General features: G+C 39.0%; 2 protein-coding genes across 3 annotated transcripts in view; one reads left to right on the top strand and one right to left on the bottom strand.

The window, feature by feature from the left end:
- Window positions 1-274: 274 nt before the first annotated feature.
- Window positions 275-20439, top strand: LOC127624028 (galectin-8-like). 2 transcript variants are annotated; one of them, XM_052098634.1, is made up of 9 exons: window positions 275-453; window positions 686-774; window positions 3283-3493; window positions 12325-12453; window positions 12754-12804; window positions 13012-13038; window positions 17256-17344; window positions 17632-17797; window positions 18118-20439. In XM_052098634.1, exons 1-9 carry the CDS (start codon window positions 415-417, stop codon window positions 18265-18267), a joined length of 951 nt encoding a protein of 316 aa, XP_051954594.1. In that variant the 5' UTR covers window positions 275-414; the 3' UTR covers window positions 18268-20439. The 2 variants fall into 2 exon arrangements, with proteins under 2 accessions (XP_051954594.1, XP_051954593.1); XM_052098633.1 differs by having other exon boundaries at window positions 278-453; window positions 17629-17797.
- The window catches only part of LOC127624017 (palmitoyltransferase ZDHHC14), an 85751-nt gene continuing 69666 nt past the window's right edge, over window positions 6182-22266 (bottom strand). The window contains exon 9 of the mRNA XM_052098620.1: window positions 6182-6373. Coding sequence (XP_051954580.1) covers window positions 6371-6373 — 3 coding nt within the window. The 3' untranslated portion in view covers window positions 6182-6370. The remainder of the gene's footprint in view (window positions 6374-22266) is intronic.

Below are 22266 nucleotides of genomic sequence, written 5' to 3'. Positions count from 1 at the left end.
ATATTTATCTCATTCATGATGGAATTGAAATATTTCCTCTATATTTGTGAATTTCATTTACGGGTTTTTAATAACGATTTAAACCAAGTTCTCAATATAAGTGTTTATTATTTAAATAATTAAATTTTACAGCATGAAGTGAAAATGAAATCACGCTCTGATTGGCCACTGAATGCGTCGCGCTTATGTCGCAGCCTGATTGGTCAGTGAACGCGTCGTGTTCATATCGCGCTCTGATTGGTCACTGAAAGCATCGCACTTATGTTGCGCTCTGATTGGTTACTGAATGCGTTGCGCTCATTTCATTGGTCACCTACGCGCCTCTCACACATGCGGAAGTGAAAGTGCTGAAAGCGTTGATATTTTCATCATCATCTGAACGAACGAGACTTCTGTCATAACAGAATCGACAACATGTCTGTCGCAAATCCGAAACAAACAGTATTGAATCCAGTAAGGTTTACTGTACTTTTCCTTTTTACTTATTTGTCAGTGCTTTTTATCTACTCTATGCAGTTTGCCAGGTTTGGAGTTCACCGAAGTTGACTGTTCTATCTATTTATCTTCATATACTAATTGTTTTACTGTTTAGAAAGCGTACATTATTTAAATTATATACCTATGGGTTGGCCAAACCAGAAGTAAGTGCACAGCTGAGTCTCATGATTTTAATTTCTACATTCAGACGATTCCTTATGCTGGGACCATCCTGGGTGGACTACATCCCGGAGAGATGGTGCTCATTCAGGGCAGTGTGCCCAGTAATGCTGACAGGTAAGGACAAGGCTGAAGTTGGTTTCATATTAGAACTTTCTGTCGTTTACTGTGGCACTGCAATATTTATTGTGTCCAGTCTACTTTCAGTTTATCAGTGAGACGCACAGCCATGCTGAAAGTGATAATCACCCTCATGTTATTCTAACATGTATGACTGTCTTTCTTCCTTGAAACACATAAGGAGTGTTTTTGAAAGCATTTATCGACCAGGGGCTGTCAAGCTTGAAAAAGGACAACACACACAAAAAAAGATAAATGTTTTTGCCCTAAATTCTTAAAGGGGACCTATTATGCACAACCACCCTATAATGAAAAAAATCCACCCAGTCCTTAAAATCCTCCCAGTCCTTTTTTTTTTTTTTAATCCTCATTAGTCATAAGCACCATCTCAGAACAAGCCGTTCACAGATTCTGTACAAAGTGACTTCACTTTGTACAGGTCCTGCCCATAACTGTTGACGGACACTACCGACGGACATGTTTGTTTGTGTGTGTGTTGTCATTATAGCACATAGCCAACGTTGTAACAGTATTTGTTAGGGATGCACAGATTTATTCTCCAAACCGATATTCACCTTGACATTGTGATGTCATTCACCGATGATAGGGGCCAATGTTGTCTGTCTATATCCGTTGGTTATTTGAGGTCGACTTGGACAACAGTTGCCTACCTAGCTGCAGATTCGGAGAAGATCCAACAGGTGGTAGGCTACTATAATACCAACCCCAAAGCATTCAATTCTGATGACTGAGATAAGCATTTATTTATTTTCTTATATGAGTATGAGTAGCATGAGTAGCATTCATGTACACAGCATCTACAAATGCTGTGCTCCCATGAGAGATGCTAAAAACACAGTGAAACATGATGCAGTTTTCAAAAGACATCCATCTAATGAATGTTTACATGGAAGATGATTGAAATACAGCATGAGTACACGCAAAAACATGTTCAGTTTGAACAGCCCCTTGTTCACATGAGAACTAGCGGAAGATTCTCAAAGTTCCTCTCAAAAAGACAGCCTTTTGTTTCAGTTGACAGTAGGTCAATTTACAGTGTATCCAGCGCTGTATTCATAAATATCCAGATGCTGTTTTACTGTGTGAAAAACCTCTCCAAATGATTCAGTGAGAGAGCGCTCTGAACGAATTGTATTGAATCACGAATCAATTCAGACCATTTTGCAAGCCCTTGTGGCCAATTCACTGAAAACAACAGACTCAAAATAATTATACATAAGCAAATATTTCTCAGGTCAGTCGGAGCGCTCATGGTACACACAGTGTGTATGGCCGTACATCTGTAGACACCACTGGGCGCTAGCTTGCACAAGTATGGGAAGGTATTTCCTAAGGGGCCAATTTTTGTTTTTGTAAAGAGCAAAACCCCCCAGTCAACAACTTTGAGTTGGCAGATGCACTTTCTTTGTTTCACTGGCACAAAAGGGGGATTAAATAACAACAAAAACAAAATAAACAAAAAAGAAAATGGGTATCGGACAAATTATTATTTTAAACATCGGTATCGGCAATTGGTGCATCTCTAATATTTTTGTGTGTGTGTTGCTTATCTACAACAAATAAATAAATTGATCGAATAGCCATTCAGAAACTTCCTGGTTCATTCTCAAAGCTGTTACTTCTGACGGAGTCTCTCCCTCATCAGTGTCTGACTCTGGTTCAAACATATAGGGCTGAACACCACTATTTTCACCGTCAGTCATATTGCTTATGATGTCTAGTTATCCGAAGCAGAGATGTCAAAACTCCACCCTATTCTGGATACGGTTTAAAGTAAAAAAGTAAAAACAGCTTGTTTTTTTTCCCCACCAAAAATTGCCATTTTCAACATGGTATAATAAATGATCTGTAGGGTATTTTGAGCTGAAAATTCACAGACACATTCTGGGGACACCAAATACTTAAATTACATCTTGTTAAAAGGGGCATAATAGGTGCCCTTTAAAGTGTTCTGAAGCCATTCAATAGCTTTGTGTGAGGCTGCACAGACTGTAATTTAAGTAATTATTTTCTGGGAGGGAAAAAATCACTCCCCTGTATCTCTCAAATATCATTCACACTTGTGCAAATTTAAACTTTTGCTGTTTCTCAGTGTGTCCTTATGTAATTTGTGGATCGATTCGATGACATTATCCACCGCCAAAAGAGGTTGTTGAATATCGCAGCACATCTCCAAACTCGCAGTTTGTTCTTTCAAGGTAGCACGCCAAAACAGGACTTTATGAGAATGCAAGTCCATTCTTTGCATACTTAGCATTGAGAAACAGCATTGATGTGTTGAGATCAGTTACGGCATATGCAAGAACTACTGGCATTGGTATTGATGTCAAACCTGGCACGAGAAATATTGCAAGAATTCATAGAAAAAGAAGAATTTATGTATCAAAGAAGCTCTATTTTCATATCACATTTGAATTTTGCTGTATTGTCCACAGCTTACCCAAACAGTGAGGTAAACAATGTAAACTGTAAATTCGCTTTTAGATTTCAGATTGACCTGACCTGCGGATGCAGTATAAAGCCTAGAGCAGACGTGGCCTTTCATTTTAACCCTCGCTTCAAGTGGTCACCGTACATTGTATGTAACACACTCGAGAAGGAGCATTGGGGACGAGAAGAGATCCATTTCTTGAAGCCCTTCAGACATGGCGCTGCCTTTGAGATAATTATACTCATACAGAAAGATCTGTTCAAGGTAAGTAACATTTAAGGCCCCGGAACACTCATGGCTATGTGCTGCTTCGTTATTCGCTAAGAGCCAAAAAGAAGTTCGGAACAACTGAGCGATGACATACTGTTTGCAAACATTCAGACACCCACTACACCACTGTGGGAGGTGTTTAGAGGAGCATTTAAATATAAGGACGTTCAAGAATACATGTAGAACATCAACTAATATGACATTAAAATGTGTCATTCTATGAGTAGAATTCACACGAGATCAGTAAAATAAGCTTTAACCGCTCTATGATGATTTAAAGATGCACTCAGTAACTTTTTGCTCATGTCATCTTGGATTTACAGTGACACCTAGTGGTGCGGATGCAGCATTATTCAAAATCAATAGTTTTCAGTAGAGATGCAATTGTAGAAATTCACTATTCACAATCAGCCATGAATAATTTAATCCAAGAGTGAAAGTGTCGAATAAAATACGGTTACTGAGATTAAGCGAGTAGTATTCAGTCATGTGATGAAGTTGCAGCCCCCATGAAGGTGCCCCTCCCCCATGTAGAATAAAAGAGATTTTATTCACATATTTCAAAATTACAATTAATTTCTTTAGGAGTATTACTGAGTGCATCTTAAAAATAATATATAGTATATGCAGTAAAAAAAAAAATTCCATTTGCATTCATTCAATCATCCATGTGATTATCTAGTCAGACAGTCGTGTGGCAGCAGTGCATAAAATCGTGCAGATACGAGTCAGGAGCATCAGTTAATGTTCACATCAACCATCAGAAGGGGGAAAAATGTGATCTCAGTAATTTGGACTGTGGCATTATTGTTGGTGTCGGATGCGCTGGTTTGAGTATTTCTGTAACTGCTGATCTCCTGGGATTTCCACAGTCTCTAGAATTTACTCAAAATGGTGCCAAAAACAAAAAACATCCAGTGAGCAGCAGTTCTGTGGACAGAAATGCCTTGTTGATGAGAGAGGTCAACAGAGAATGGCCAAACTGGTTCGAACTGACAAAGTTAACAATAACTCAGATAACCGCTCTGAATAATTGTGGTGAGAAGAATATAATCTCAGAATGCTATTCTGAGATGCGGGTTGGTTCTGTTTTGGCGGCACGAGGGGGACCTACACAATATACACACTGGCAGCCAAAAGTTTGGAATATGGAGATTGGTACTTTAATTCACCAAAGTGGCATTCAACTGATCACAAAGTATAGTCAGGATATTACTGATGTAAAAAATAGCACCATCACTATTTGAAAAAAGTAATTATTAATCAAATCTAGACAGGCCCCATTTTCAGCAGCCATCACTCCAACACCTTATCCTTGAGTAATCATGCTAAATTGCTAATTTGGTACTAGAAAATCACTTGCCATTATATCAAACACAGCTGAAAGGTATTTGGTTCATTAAATGAAGCTTAACATTGTCTTTGGTTTGAGGAATGAAGTCTATACAATGCTTGAAATTGCAAAAAAACTAAAGATTTCATACAAAGGTGCACACTACATTCTTCAAAGACAAAGGACAACTGGCTCTAACAAGGACAAAAAGAGATGTGCAAGGCCCAGATGTACAACTAAACAGGAGGATAAGTTCCTCAGAGTCTCTTTTTTTTGAGAAATAAACCTCTCAAATGTCCTCAGCTGACAGCTTCATTAAATTCTACCCGCTCAACACCAGTTTCATGTACAACAGTATAGAGAAGACTCAGGGGTGCAGGCCTTATGGGAAGAATTGCAAAGAAAAAGCCACTTTTGAAACAGAAAATCCAAAAGAAAAGGTTAGAGTGGGCAAAGAAACAGACATTGGACAACAGATAATGGGAAAAGAGTGTTATGGATCTTAACCCCATTGAGATTTTGTGCGATCAGCAAGACCGTAAAGTGTGTGAGAAGTGTCCAACAAGACAGCCACATCTATGGCAAATGCTACAGGAAGCGTGGGGTGAAATGTCACTTGCCAAGAAATGCCAATCATTTGCAAAGCTGTCATTGCTGCATATGAAGTAGTTTTTTTGAAGTAGTTTAAGAAGTTTTTTTTTTCCAAATTGTAATAGTAATTTTTCACGTTATTAATGTCCTGACTATACAGTGTGATCAGTTAAAAGAACAAAAGTACCAATTTCTTTCCACAAGAGCTAAATCTGTACATTATTCCATTATTCCGCCATTGTGTGTGTGTGTGTGTGTGTGTGTATATATATATATATATATATATAAAAAATGGTCTTTCGCTAGTGTGGCTGTTGTGCATAAAAGTTAATATCATATCACTTTTTTTGGCACTAATCCATCTCATCGAGAGTTTAAAGGTTCCAAAAAGTGGCAGTTGGTGCTTTTCAAGAGAGGGAAAGCACAGATAACTAATCAGTGATACTGAGACAGTTTTTTGATCATTATTATTTTTGTGTCTGCAATATTGCTCCCAAAACCTGCTTCTCAAATGACTACTTTAAAAGTAAAATTACCTTATGGGGGTGCAGTCTTAAAGCAATGGACCTTATTCACAGTACCTTCATGTTTGATTTTTTATGGGATTGAAAACGAGGCTGTGAGGGATATTCTTGCAGTCTTTTCAATGGATTGTACTGTTGTTAAAAGTGTGTTGTATCGTTTTGTATGTAAAAACATGTGTAACCGATGTTCATATTTGGATCAAAAGGAGGAAGTGGAAGATGGCAATTCCCACACAGAAATGTCTTTTTTATTAAACTCAAAAACTCGTTCGCTTTACAGCACAATGGTACAGCTTCTCACGCACACAAACTCAAGGTGCTTCAATATACAAAACAACGGCAGCGGCCAACAGACCTACAGCTTCTCAGCTGGGCTCTCTCCCTCTTTTGGTGGACTGGGCCATCTTTTATCTCCCCCGACTCTCACTGTGAACATGGAAACGGTAATTAGTAACAATTCATCTCAGGTGGATGTCCTTACCGCTTTCTCGCTCCCCAGACAGGCTCTCGACCACGTCCTCATATTTACAGTCAGTTGGGGAAAAATTTTATGTAATCTAGGAGCTTTATTATAAATGTTTTGTCATTGAAGTGACTGCAAGTGTGTCCCTCACAGGCTTGTTTTTATTCACGTAATCAAATATTGCTCTACTGTGCCAATACATACACATATATATATATATATATATATATATACAGTGAGGAAAATAAGTATTTGAACACCCTGCTATTTTGCAAGTTCTCCCACTTAGAAATCATGGAGGGGTCTGAAATTGTCATCGTAGGTGCATGTCCACTGTGAGAGACATAATATTAAAAAAAAATCCAGAAATCATAATGTATGATTTTTTAACTATTTATTTGTATGATACAGCTGCAAATAAGTATTTGAACACCTGAGAAAAGCAATGTTAATATTTGGTACAGTAGCCTTTGTTTGCAATTACAGAGGTCAAACTTTTGCACACACTGCAGGAGGGATTTTGGCCCACTCCTCCACACAGATCTTCTTTAGATCAGTCAGGTTTCTGGGCTGTCACTGAGAAACACGGAGTTTGAGCTCCCTCCAAAGATTCTCTATTGGGTTTAGGTCTGGAGACTGGCTAGGCCACGCCAGAACCTTGATATGCTTCTTACAGAGCCACTCCTTGGTTATCCTGGCTGTGTGCTTCGGGTCATTGTCATGTTGGAAGACCCAGCCTCTACCCATCTTCAATGCTCTAACTGAGCGAAGGAGGTTGTTCCCCAAAATCTCGCAATACATGGCCCCGGTCATCCTCTCCTTAATACAGTGCAGTCGCCCTGTCCCATGTGCAGAAAAACACCCCCAAAGCATGATGCTACCACCCCCATGCTTCACAGTAGGGATGGTGTTCTTGGGATTTTATTCTTCTTCCTCCAAACACAGTTAGTGGAATTATGACCAAAAAGTTCTATTTTGGTCTCATCTGACCACATGACTTTCTCCCATGACTCCTCTGGATCATCCAAATGGTCATTGGCAAACTTAAGACGGGCCTTGACATGTGCTGGTTTAAGCAGGGGAAACTTCCGTGCCATGCATGATTTCAAACCATGACGTCTTAGTGTATTACCAACAGTAACCTTGGAAACGGTGGTCCCAGCTCTTTTCAGGTCATTGACCAGCTCCTCCCGTGTAGTTCTGGGCTGATTTCTCACCTTTCTTAGGATCATTGAGACCCCACGAGGTGAGATCTTGCATGGAGCCCCAGTCCGAGGGAGATTGACAGTCATGTTTAGCTTCTTCCATTTTCTAATGATTGCTCCAACAGTGGACCTTTTTTCACCAAGCTGCTTGGCAATTTCCCAGTAGCCCTTTCCAGCCTTGTGGAGGTGTACAATTTTGTCTCTAGTGTCTTTGGACAGCTCTTTGGTCTTGACCATGTCAGTAGTTGGATTCTTACTGATTGTATGGGGTGGACAGGTGTCTTTATGCAGCTAACGACCTCAAACAGGTGCATCTAATTTAGGATAATAAATGGAGTGGAGGTGGACATTTTAAAGGCAGACTAACAGGTCTTTGAGGGTCAGAATTCTAGCTGATAGACAGGTGTTCAAATACTTATTTGCAGCTGTATCATACAAATAAATAGTTAAAAAATCATACATTGTGATTTCTGGATTTTTTTTTAGATTATGTCTCTCACAGTGGACATACACCTACGATGACAATTTCAGACCCCTCCATGATTTCTAAGTGGGAGAACTTGCAAAATAGCAGGGTGTTCAAATACTTATTTTCCTCACTGTATATATATATATATATATATATATATATATATATACACTCACCTAAAGGATTATTAGGAACACCTGTTCAATTTCTCATTAATGCAATTATCTAATCAACCAATCACATGGCAGTTGCTGCAATGCATATAGGGGTGTGGTCCTGGTCAAGACAATCTCCTGAACTCCAAACTGAATGTCAGAATGGGAAAGAAAGGTGATTTAAGCAATTTTGAGTGTGGCATGGTTGTTGGTGCCAGATGGGCCGGTCTGAGTATTTCACAATCTGCTCAGTTACTGGGATTTTCACGCACAACCATTTCTAGGGTTTACAAAGAATGGTGTGAAAAGGGAAAAACATCCAGTATGCGGCAGTCCTGTGGGCGAAAATGCCTTGTTGATGCTAGAGGTCAGAGGAGAATGGGCCGACTGATTCAAGCTGATAGAAGAGCAACTTTGCCTGAAATAACCACTTATTACAACCGAGGTATGCAGCAAAGCATTTGTGAAGCCACAACACGCACAACCTTGAGGCGGATGGGCTACAACAGCAGAAGACCCCACCGGGTACCACTCATCTCCACTACAAATAGGAAAAAGAGGCTACAATTTGCACCAAAATCCTTTAGGTGAGTGTATATACACTCACCTAAAGGATTATTAGGAACACCATACTAATACTGTGTTTGACCCCCTTTCGCATTCAGAACTGCCTTAATTCTACGTGGCATTGATTCAACAAGGTGCTGAAAGCATTCTTTAGATGTTGGCCCATATTGATAGGATAGCATCTTGCAGTTGATGGAGATTTGTGGGATGCACATCCAGGGCACGAAGCTCCCGTTCCACCACATCCCAAAGATGCTCTATTGGGTTGAGATCTGGTGACTGTGGGGGCCATTTTAGTACAGTGAACTCATAGTCATGTTCAAGAAACCAATTTGAAATGATTCGAGCTTTGTGACATGGTGCATTATCCTGCTGGAAGTAGCCATCAGAGGATGCGTACATGGTGGCCATAAAGGGATGGACATGGTCAGAAACAATGCTCAGGTAGGCCGTGGCATTTAAACGATGCCCAATTGGCACTAAGGGGCCTAAAGTGTGCCAAGAAAACATCCCTCACACCATTACACTACCACCACCAGCCTGCACAGTGGTGACAAGGCATAATGCATCCATGTTCTCATTCTGTTTATGCCAAATTCCATACCATCTGAATGTCTCAACAGAAATCGAGACTCATCAGACCAGGCAACATTTTTCCAGTCTTCAACTGTCCAATTTTGGTGAGCTCTTGCAAATTGTAGCCTCTTTTTCCTATTTGTAGTGGAGATGAGTGGTACCCGGTGGGGTCTTCTGCTGTTGTAGCCCATCCGCCTCAAGGTTGTGCGTGTTGTGGCTTCACAAATGCTTTGCTGCATATCTCGGTTGTAACGAGTGGTTATTTCAGGCAAAGTTGCTCTTCTATCAGCTTGAATCAGTCGGCCCATTCTCCTCTGACCTCTAGCATCAACAAGGCATTTTCACCCACAGGACTGCCGCATACTGGATGTTTTTCCCTTTTCACACCATTCTTGACACAACTGTCACGGGCAATCAGAGAGGCAAAGCGCGCACACGCCCAGAGAATCCACAGTCACTTCCAGGACAGCGGTGACACGCGGCGCATGTGGCAGGGCATCCAGGCCATCACCAACTACAGGACAACATCAGTTGCCTGTGACAAAGATGCCTCCCTTCCAGATGCGCTGAACGACTTCTACGCTCGGTTTGAAGTGCAGAACGACGTGATGGCGAGGAAGTCCACCCCTCCTCCCAACGACCAGGTGCTCTGTCTTACCACAGCAGATGTGAGGAAAACTCTACGTAGAGTCAACCCACGGAAGGCTGCTGGACCAGACAACATTCCTGGCAGAGTGCTCAGAGGATGTGCAGACCAGCTAGCAGATGTTCTTACCGACATCTTCAACATCTCTCTGAGCAGCGCCGTTGTTCCAACGTGCTTCAAGGCCACCACCATCATCCCCATGCCAAAGAAGTCTTCAGTGTCCTGCCTCAACGACTACCGTCCCGTCGCGACTTACACCCATCATCATGAAGTGCTTCGAGAGGCTCGTCATGAGGCAGATTAAGACCCAGCTGCCCCCTCACTAGACCCACTGCAGTTTGCGTGATCGTTCAAACCGCTCAACGGATCGATGCCATCACCACAACCCTCCATCTGGCCCTCACCCACCTAGACAATAAGGACTCATACGTTCGAATGCTGTTCATAGATTTCAGCTCAGCATTCAACACAATCATTCCCCAGCACCTGATTGGAAAGCTGAACCTGCTGGGCCTGGACACCTCCCTCTGCAACTGGATCCTGGACTTCCTGACTGGGAGACCTCAGTCAGTCCGGATCGGGAACAGCATCTCCACCACCACCACACTGAGCACTGGGGCCCCCAGGGCTGTGTGCTCAGTCCACTGCTGTTCACTCTGCTGACTCACGACTGTGCAGCAATGCATAGCTCGAATCACATCATCAAGTTCGCCGATGACACGACCGTGGTGGGTCTCATCAGCAAGAACGACGAGTCAGCATACAGAGAGGAGGTGCAGCGGCTGACTGAACTGGTGTAGAGCCAACAACCTGTCCCTGAATGTCGACAAAACAAAAGAGATGGTTGTTGACTTTAGGAGAGCACAAGGTGAACACACTCGCTGAACATCGACGGCTCCTCTGTGGAGATCGCCAAGAGCACCAAATTTCTTGGTGTTCACCTGGCGGAGAACCTCACCTGGTCCCTCAACACCAGCTCTATCACCAAGAAAGCCCAGCAGCGTCTCTACTTTCTTCGAAGGCTGAGGAAAGCACATCTCCCAACCCCCATCCTCACTACATTCTATAGAGGGACTATTGAGAGCATCCTGAGCAGCTGCATCACTGCCTGGTTTGGGACTTGCACCGCTTCGGACCGCAAAGCTCTGCAGAGGATAGTGAGGACAGCTGAGAAGATCATTGGGGTCTCTTCCCTCCATCAAAGACATTTACAAAAAACACTGTATCCCAAGAAGCAACCAGCATTGTGGACTGACCCCACACACCCCTCACACAAACTCTTTATCCTCCTGCCGCCTGGCAAGAGGTACCGAAGCATTCGGGCCCTCACGGCCAGACTGTGTAACAGCTTCTTCCCCAAGCCATCAGACTTCTCAATACTCAGAGACTGGTTTGACACACACGTGTCCCGAAGTTGCACTTTAATAACTGTCACTTTATAACTGTCTGCTACCTCAATAACTGCTATGTGCATAGAACATTATCTCATAGTATGTTATGTTTACATTTTTAGAAACTGTCATCTTTTTGCACTACTGAGTACTGGTCGGCGCTGCACTGTCTATTGTCCTGTTCATTGTCAGTAATTTGTTGTACTGTCCTGTACTTTTTGCACATGTTTGCACGTGCACTGTATATAGGTATATATAGGTAGTTTATATAGGTATTTTATTTTGTTGTGTAGTCTCATGTGGTCCTATGTTGGTCCTTTGTTGTTTTTATGTAGCACCATGGTCCTGGAGGAACGTTGTCTCGTTTTGCTGTGTACTGTACTAACTGTATATGGTTGAAACGACAATAAAAACCACTTGACTTGACTTGTAAACCCTAGAAATGGTTGTGCGTGAAAATCCCAGTAACTGAGCAGATTGTGAAATACTCAGACCGGCCCGTCTGGCACCAACAACCATGCCACGCTCAAAATTGCTTAAATCACCTTTCTTTCCCATTCTGACATTCAGTTTGGAGTTCAGGAGATTGTCTTGACCAGGACCACACCCCTAAATGCATTGAAGCAACTGCCATGTGATTGGTTGATTTAGATAATTGCATTAATGAGAAATTGAACAGGTGTTCCTAATAATCCTTTAGGTGAGTGTGTGTGTATATATATATATAATATATAAAACACTGCCGCCAAAATTCACCTAACTAAAACATTATGTTTCTCTTGCTGAACGTTCCTAAAAGTAGCCATCTGTATAACGTATTCATTAATTTCAAGGCCAATAATTTAACGAATAATGCTGTTTTAAATAAACAGTTTTGATTTACTTGTGTTGTTTACTGCATCCAGGTGGCAGTAAATGGCTCTCACCTGCTGGAGTACAAGCACAGGTTAGAGCTCAAGAAGGTGGACACGCTGGCTATATCTGGGAAGGTTCAAATTCAGGCCATTGGATTTATTCCCAGTTCAGTGAGTAAGGTAACACATTCTTTCAATTCAAACTTTAAATTATAATTTTTCAAACATTAGAGAATTTTTGCATTGGCACTCCAAGTAGCATGTTTAAATAAAAATTTAAACTTTAGCAGGACTGACAGTAGCCTACTGGATATGGGTAAATACTGACAAGGTGGTACAGCAGAGTGTATTATTTAATCAAATGTAGTTTGTAGGGTAGATTGTACGAGGATCACATTGATTATTTGGTGAACACATACAAATTAAATCATAAATAAACAACTTATTTGATTTAATGGTTGTGTTTTTTGACATTTTCAGAGCCCTGTCACATCACCAAGTGCAGCTGAGAGTAAAAGATCACAGTCTTACGTAAGTGAATACACATTATGTTCTGACATAGTCAAGATAGATTACAACTTTAAATTAACATACTATATATTAAATAAATGTATAAATCTCACGCCTTCATTTTGTAATCAAATTGATAGTGTAGTTGAAACTGTTTTATGATTACATTATCACCTCTTAATCTATTATATCTAATTTGTTGTATAAACCTCCACTTTCATCCAATAGACTGTCTTGTCGGAATCAGGTGACCTGGTGAGTACATTGTAACCTAGTTCAACTGCATTATTTGGTTGCCACTGACTGTTTTTCACACCCAAATTTAACCCTCCAAGGTCTAAGGGGTCTTAAGTCCGCCTGGCATTATTTTGATATTTTGGCTTCTGGAATGGTCAATTTTCATAGCAGAGTGAAGAGAGTCATATTTCTGGATTCTATAGATTCTCATCTACAATGTGGATGCATTGTAAATACACTTCTTGAGAAATTTTACATGTTCTGATGTGATATATCACCAAAAAATACAAAAAGCGGATATTCAATTTTGTTGTTTTTATTATATAAAAAATATTAAACATAAATGAATAATGAATTTTACAACAAATATTTATTCCTCAAAGGCTTTAGAACAACTTCAAAAGAAATTGGGTGAAAAAATATAAAGAAACAAAACAACTATTTACATTTCTGTGACTATAGTCACCATAAGTTTTTTTTTGGTTGAAAAACATAAGAAAATATAATAGGGAAAAAACCGTTCATGTGAATGGAATAAGAAGCTGTATAAATGGAGTAATATCCAAAAACACCACAAGATGGAACTGTTGCACCACTGATTGATGTGCTTTTCATCAGTCATTCTCTGCCACACTTGGCTGAAAGGAATTTCACACCCCTCCCCTTTTACTCCAATGACATCTGACCATGTCATTCTTTGCTTTTGGTCTGTGATTGGTACACACACACACACACACAGCTCTGTGATTGGTTCACACACACACAGGTCTTTGATTGGTTTACACACACCAACAGCGTTTTATATCATTAGATAAAATAAAGTACAATGTCTTTGTTTTATGGTAAAATCTATAATAATAATGCTATAGATTTGCACTAAAATACGGAAGGCTTATCATTCGCGGAAGTCAACACAGTCTATGCAGACGAATGTCAGCTTTTTCATAAAAAACAACAAAAAAAAAAGTAAGTTAATACCTTGATCCATTCCGAAGTTATTAATAGATATGTCAGAGGTGCGCACTTTGACGCTGTGGATCGTCAGTCGACTTAGAAGGGTTAAAAGCTCACCTAACACACATATATACATCATTTAAGTATCTCTTTTTTTCCCTTAATTTGTTAGGATGTAATTCTAGTTCTGTTTGCTGTATCTCCCTGCAAAAAGTCTTATTTCATTCCAATAAATGGAAACGAGCACTAGGAAAACACATTTTTTCCTCAATCACCTTCCATCACAAAATAAATATCGGAAATGTAGGGTGTAGTCCAGTGGCGGCTGCTAGTCTTTCAAAGAGGGGAAGCTCATTTTCGGCCTACATTATAAACTTATTTACCCTATTTTTTGCACTAAATCAATCTTAGGTGTTGATCTGCCCTGCTGTTTAATTCAAATTTTTTCCTCGTAAGGAAGACTTTCAAATGGCTTCGCCAAAATCAGGTCGACAATATTAGCACCGTCTGCCATCGTGCGCAGTTTCACCCGTACGACGCTAGCCTAGCCTACTGTATGAATGAATGAATGAATGAACGAACGAACGAACGAACGAGCAACGTAACGAACGCTCTAAAACAAAAATATATTAAACTTGGTAAAACTGAAACAAGGAATGTGGTGTATAATTGTGTGAAATGTATTATGCAAATTGACTAGCAATTTCAGCCAAACAAATATAAAGAAATAGGTTGCAGCAGTTTGTCTTTCGACTACACTTGAGAAATCCGCGATGGGACTGAGCGCAAAATAGCTTCAGTGACTTCTTATAGTACAGATTCGCTGTCAATCAAAAGGAGATGCAGTCTTTCGACAGATCCTCCAATCATCACGTGGAAGCCCGGAGTCCGGGCCAGCCCACTCCTCATTCACCCCCAGAGACGCTGAGCGTCCGTGGGCGGGACATAATCGCAACATTTATCCAATGACCGTCTATTTTCGGAGCACTGAAAAAAACTGTTCAGAGCAGCCCCATTGAAGTCAATGGACACTCGGCTTCAACAGGGAAATGCACTGACGCTACGGGAATGTATGAGAAGTAAATCGAGTCAGCCGACCTGCTATATGTAATGTAGCTGATTCTGAACAAACTCGTCTTCGAGATGAACATGTTCTAACGCATTTTTAGTCAATAAATTGTTTACACAATAGTACATATTTGACCATTATTTTTTTGACATTATAGGGGAAGCTGAGCTTCCCTTGCAGTCTTAAAGAAATCCCCACTGGTGTAGTCTAATGCAGCTCAGCACTCACACCATAGACATCCAGTCTATTTTAGATCACATGCATGCTCCCCACTGTTTTGTCGAATATCTCAACCTCTGAACTAGAACAGAGACTATTTAGCAGAGATGGGTCACTCCTATTTAAATGAATGGGAGAAATTGAAATGCCCAACCAAGAAGCTCTAGCACCCAATGGTCAACAGATGTGGAAAGGAAGTCCCGTCTTACAGGTAAAAGAGCCAATCGCCTTTTAGATACAGACATCAACTGTCAATCAACTCAAGCATGCACATTAGCAATACAAGCTGGGAAAATTGCATGTTTAAACATAATATGAGGTAAAGAAGCACAATTTCTGATTTCAATATTATACAGTTGTATTGCTGATTTGAAATATGTTCTTCGATCGTAATCTTGACCAATCGTTTTTGAGATTTCGGTGTTCCCCCATTCAAGTAGATAGGAGCTGCACTAGCATGACTGGAAATAGCCTCCTGAGAGCGTTCCAAAGATGGGTGACAGTGGACTGACTTGCTAGAAAGACTTTGACTAAAAGCTCAATCTAGGCATCGTTGGAAAGCCAATCCAAACATTTTATCGTTAATAGTTGCTAAAATATTTTGCAGCTAATTTGTTTATGCATGCTTTTTCTGCTTGATTGCAAATTTGTTAGACATCTAATATAAAATATTGGATTATTTAAACAAGCAAGATTACAAATAAGTGAAAAATGGCACATTTTGGGGGAAATAAAAAAAAAACAGCCCAAGGTTCAACCTGAAATAGAGTTTTGGCTCCTTGGATCTTAGATAATCAGTGATCGAAGCAGACATGAGACGTTTGTCTTTGTGGTTTTACGGAGATCATATTTCCTGGCTGGAGTCACTCGCCGTGCCCCGGATTTAAACTCTTGACTCCAGGGGTGGTAGTCAGCATATTTACTTGCTGAGCTACCAGGCCCCATCCCTCCCTTTCTTAAAACAAAAAGCAAAATTAAGGTAAGGCACTACAATGGAAGTGGGGGCCAATTTTCAGAGGGTTTAAAGGCAGAAATTTGAAGCAATTACATGTTAAATTACAGTTATCTGTTAAAATTCATGTATTATTTGAGGCGTAAAATTGTTTAAATTGTCTTTTTTAGTCATTTTAGGGTTTGTTGACATTACATCACCATGGCAACAAAGTTGTAAAATTGGCTATAACTTTACACAGAAAACATAAGTGATTTTATCACACATCATTTTACACACATTGTTTTATGTCTTGTGGCTATACCTTTGAAAAAGTGAGGATTTTAACTTTCAAAAATGTACCCCACTTCCATAATGTATTTTTTAAAGAAAAGGACGGTCTACATTTTTTTTTTTTATGTTGTAATCAACATTATGCCACAAATGCTATCAATTGAGCTTAATTTGTATTGAACCCGGAATATTCCTTAAAGTGCTATGTGAAAACTGTTATATTCATATTTCCACATCATCACATCTTGGTGGGGCTCATTTGCAATGCAGAGGTTTTCAGGCTTTATTTTGTTACTTTGTGACATGAATGTATAAGTAATGGTATTCTATAAAAAGTCCTGAATCTATGCTTACAAATCGTACCACATGTGAGTGACTTATATATCCGTATTATGTGGCAGCATTACGTTTGACTGCACATCCAACTGGATAATTTGATTTCAGTATGAATTAAATCAAATTGAAATAGATGCATCACATTCTGGACAGAAACCAGGACTTTACAGACCAATAAAGCCAAAATGTAATGCAGATCCCAACTAAACAAACAAGCACCTTACCTTCAGGAGGCCTGTTGATTATTTTATTAGTGGTATGTTTGCTAAGGCATGTACTATTGCTCATACTTGTTTTAAATGTTGGTGTGCAACACACCGTTTGCGCTACGAATGTGAACGATATATTGTGAAGAAGAGGCGTAAACCATGCTGCCTTTTGTCATGCTGAGTTTGAAACCCATCTGTTAGATGTGCTTCTCTATGTCTCCAGAATCTTCCATTCAAGAGTAAACTTGTGAAAGGTTTGAGTCCAGGACATTCCATTATGGTGAAGGGTCGGGTCAGTGCTTCCCCACACAGGTACAATGTGCAGATAATCTAACCACAAATATGAGCTTCTACTCATGATATGTTACATCTCCACTGAATCATACAATCATCCTTGACTGATAGAACGCCACTGGAATATTTACGATATATAATATTTATAGTTAAATTTTTCATGACCATGTGCATTTCAACCTAGAAAAAGCATGCTTTTGCTGTTTTATTTAATCCACTTCTAATTAAATTATTGATTGATTGATGTCTTCATCTATTTATTGATATCTTTTATTGATTTAAACGTCCTTTTTCCATTTCAGTAGATTTGCTGTAAACCTGCGAGTCAGTAACTCAGAAGACATTGCTTTGCACTTAAACCCTCGCCTCAAGGCTGGAGTCTTCGTCCGAAACTCTTTCCTGTCGGGATGTTGGGGGTCAGAGGAGCTCTTCCAGACCAGTTTTCCTTTCTCTCCCAGCCAGTACTTTGAGGTACCAGAATTCACCTGTCACTAAAGCTTTTCATGCTAAGTCAACAAGAAATAAATTGACTCTATATACTTTCTTAATGCACGTTCATGGTTATTCGTGACTTGTTGTAAACGATTGACCAGTACACATTATTCTTAAGAAACCTTTTTTTTATCTTTGTAATCTTTTATCAAAAAATTTGCTTTGCCTCTGAAACTACTTTTTAGCATGTCTAATAGTTCTTCCAACAAAATTAAAGCTTTAAAAAATTAAATAGGACATGAAAATATACAGAAGTATCCCATATTGTGGAATGTGCCACCTGTTTTTTTTTATGGCAGATGATCATCTTGTGTGAAGATAAGCAGTTTAAAGTGGCAGTAAACGGGCTCCATCAGCTCACTTACAAGCACCGCATGCAGGATCTGAGTCAGGTGGATGAGCTGGAGATACTAGGTGATCTAGAGCTGAAGGATGTGAAGATGTGGTGAGCAGCTCCAGTCTGAAGACCATTATCATGTGTTCTCCTACCAAGTACATTTAATCAACCCAAGCCTTAAGCAATCAAAAAACCTAAACTGTTTTAACTTTAATTGAATCCCTATCTAGTCCGATCTGACTGGAGACGACAACAACCTTTATCTAACTATTAGTGGATTTAAACCGTACCTGGTTGTTTTGTTTGTTTTTTTGAAATCGTAATGAATTTATGTGGGAATTTGTTAAACAGCATTCTACGTCAGCTGAATCTAATTGAAAGATCCAGGTCTAAAGGACCGTTCACACCGATTCATTTTCAGCCAAAAAAATTACGAAAGTTTTCTGTCATCACAAGTGACGATGTGGGAACGTCAATCGACTTGACAAGTTGAGAAAAGTTTAACTTAATCCAAACGAGCAGTGACCCAATGCAGAGACTACTAGGAGATATTGCAGCATGTGAGCAACTCTGTAGGTTTACATGTACTTTAAATAGGTCATGGCATGAGGAATCAAATTTTCCTTGATCTTTTGACATATAAGAGGTATTATAAAAACATACAGTTAGTTTCAGAACAAAAAAACTTCCTCCTCACTGAAAAAAGAGCATTTGTTGAAACCAAGCTGCCAAAACGACTTGTTTTATACTTCCTCTAGATTGTGATGTCACATTGTGGTAGGCATTTGCATCTGACCGCCTCCACAACAACAAATCAATGCCTACTTTACCTTATCACTTCTATAGCCTCACCCAGTAGCGGTGAGCAGTGAGATGGCAAGGAGAGAGCAGGTCAGTCAAAAGCAAGAGCCAATCAGAATTCCACATTTTATCTTTCACCATTTCATCACGATTTCACAGTCCTTTATGATTTGTCACTTCAGAGATTATTAAAAAAAGTGATGGAAATTGTCAGTATTTTAAGTGAGTTTGATTCATGCAGTTTGTATACAATGCTTTCCCTTCCATAAATAAATTTTTAGATGTAAGAAAACTGATTCGTTGTCAAAATGGAAAGGCATCTTACTTTTACTGGTAATGCATCTCATCTATGGCCAGTTGTGCAGCCCACCAATAGTGTTTGGGCATCCAGCAGTAGGAACCCGAACCATTATAGCAACTTGGTGACCTCCAAAATAAAATAAATTTTCTAGAGATGTGCTCTTTTCCATATCTCTGCTCACATGACAGATTTGAACTTAGCCAAATATGAGCAAAACAAGTCATGGTATAATAGTAGTCTGGTTAATTAATCAGACCAGAACAGACCAAATGTGGAATTGGGCAGGTGTGGAGACCCGGATCAGTTCATGAGAGATTGATTACAATTAAAAATGGAAATTCAAAAAGGTCACCAACCACTGATATAACAGATAAATGGTAAAAACTGGCATCTGGCAGGATGTTAAGGTTTGTGTGACAGGAATTGTCTCTTTAGCCATTTGATTATAGTGTTATTCCAGGCTAATTCTATCCTTTTTGAATAATTGCAGATAAATTAGCTAATTTCAGACTATTGGGGCAGAAGCAAGGCTAATCCTGATATATTCCTCACATTTTTAATCAGTTGTTAACAAATAACTTTTCAATTTCCTTTCTGTCAGAGAATTGTAATCTGTACATTAGACAAGCATGTTAACTAATGCAATGCCTGCACCATGCAACAAAGGCATTCTAGTAGCCCTATTGTATTGAATATCAAACCAATAGTATCAATATTCTGTTTCAGTTCATCTAATGAATGTATCAGTTAAGGAAATCATCTCACAATTTCCATGTTTGGTGTTTTCATGAGATCTAATCTTAAAAGATTAGCCTGCAGGAACTCCAAATGTCATCTTGATTTGCATTGTGTTTGCATCTCTTTATAAAATGCATTTTGTTTGTAGCGTTTGCAGAACTATGCAACATTCCAACTGTTTACAATTGATTTGTGCTACTGCTATATGAAGAATTATAGCAAGGTAATTTCTACCTGCAAGTTTTATTTTCTTATGTCTGTTTGACAATGTATGACAAATAAGAAACATTACTATATAATGTATTATAATAAAAATGTAATATATTTTACAATGTGTAGTACCAATAGTTGTGTTTTGTAACAGGGTTTCTTTTTCCATGTCTAACATTCATTACAGTTGGTTTTATGAAACCCAGCAGAAAGCATTAAAGGAATATTCCTATTTCCCCCTATAAATTAAGATTAATTAATACCATTTGTGTCTTAAAGTTGATTTCCACCAAAAAAAAAAATTTTTTCAAGAACAAAATAAAAAATTGTTGTAAACGGTCTGCACTTATATAAAGCATTTTATTAACCTTAGAGGTTACCAAAGCGCTTTACACTGTGTCCCATTCACACACCAATGGTGGCAGAGCTGCCATGCAAGGCGCTAGCCAGCCATTGTGAGCAACTTGGGTTTCAGTGTCTTGCCCAAGGACACTTCGGCATGTGGAGTTGTGTGGGCCAGGAATCAAACCCACAACTGTTGTTACAGAAAGGCTCCAACAATGGAAGTGAATGGGCCAGTCTGTAAATGTTAAAATACACACAGTTTCAAAGGGATCACTATAAGATGTAAACTTTATATATGTTAATATGATTTTATTGTGATAAAAATCACTTCCTAACCTTATCTGTGTGAAGTTTTATCCAATAGTACAACTTCGTTGAAACGCTGTCATCCCGGTATTGGATATAGCTTTAAACAGAAAAGCTTAATAATAAATTTTATCACACTAAAATCATGTTAATATGCATAATGTTTACGTCTTGTGGCTATACATTTGAAATAATGTGGATTTTAGCATTAATGAACTGGCCCCAATCCCTCCATTGTTAGTGCCTTACTGTAACAAGGGGCGATACAATTTTGTTGGAATCTTATTATGCTACATATGTTGATTGAGCTTAAACCTGAAGTGTGTAACCTTTTCAGGGTTAAAATACTTTCTCCTTTCCCAGCTTAAGATGCAGAGACAAATTTAAGTAAGCCATTCTATTCATTTCTGATGACGGGGCATAATCAGAATGCTCTTATTGATGGCACTAGTAGCGCAGAAAGCACATACTTAAGCTTTAACTTGTTTTGACCCAGAAATATTCCTTTATTGTCCACTGGAGGCCACCAGAAGTATTTGTGGAAATATTACATGTAAGACTTTGGTCAAAGATGGGATGAAGATGAGGGCCACCTGCAGAAAAATTAACGGGAAGCAAAGCTCAATATGGCAGCTGTGGATTGAAAGTCCCTTTGTGTGATTTAAGCAAAAGAAACAAAAAGTGTAATTGTTGTCAGATTATATTATCAATTTGAAATTTGTTCTTAAAAATATAACTTTGACAAATAGTTTTGGAGAAAATTGCTGCTGAGAGGACCAACTTGCCTTAAAAAGACTTGAGTGCAACAGCACCAGACCAACCAAACAATTGAGCCGCGCTGTTAGTGTTGTCACTATACCAAATTTCAGTAGTTGGTACCGATACCAGTGAAATTTCATGGTTCTTGATACCACAGCAGAAATGTGCAAATATGGTAATGTGCTATTGAACACTCCTTAGCCAATTTAAAGTTACATTTCAATATAAATAATAAATAAAAAAATATGCATGTTTTCTTTGTGCGTCTTAATTAAGTATGCATTGCTTAAGTGTTTTTAAGCAGAGCCCTACTTAAACCTGTTTAATTTTTTCTGAAGTCTTTTTTTTTCTTTCCCAGAATTCCATGTTTTAAAGTTTAATTTAATTTTGTCATCAAAATGGTGTCTAATCAAATTAATTATTAAAACTTTTAAAAACATTTTACAAGTGAAAATGGAATACTTATATTTCAACGTACGATTGCATATTTGAACAAACTTTTTAGTACAAAAACACTTGCTTGTGATATAGTGCTTAATTTGTATTATTATAATTATTATTTTTAATATTATTAAATACAGTTGTCAAATATTTCTGTTGCAATTTCTTCAATTTCAGGAGCCTAGCTTTTATTTGGAATCGTGCTTTTAT

Source organism: Xyrauchen texanus, chromosome 30 (genome assembly GCF_025860055.1).
Source record: "Xyrauchen texanus isolate HMW12.3.18 chromosome 30, RBS_HiC_50CHRs, whole genome shotgun sequence".
In the NCBI taxonomy this organism is placed as follows: Eukaryota; Metazoa; Chordata; class Actinopteri; order Cypriniformes; family Catostomidae; genus Xyrauchen; species Xyrauchen texanus.
Note: the sequence above shows the minus strand (reverse complement) of the source record. Positions and strands in the feature narration are given on the sequence as shown.

Coding starts and splice junctions, on each gene's coding strand:
- LOC127624028 (XM_052098633.1), top strand. CDS start 415: ATGTCTGTCGCAAATCCGAAACAAACAGTATTGAATCCA. Junction 17,345..17,628: donor GTCAGTGCTTCCCCACACAG/GTACAATGTGCA, acceptor TTTCCATTTCAG/TAGATTTGCTGTAAACCTGC. Junction 17,798..18,117: donor CTCCCAGCCAGTACTTTGAG/GTACCAGAATTC, acceptor TTTTTATGGCAG/ATGATCATCTTGTGTGAAGA.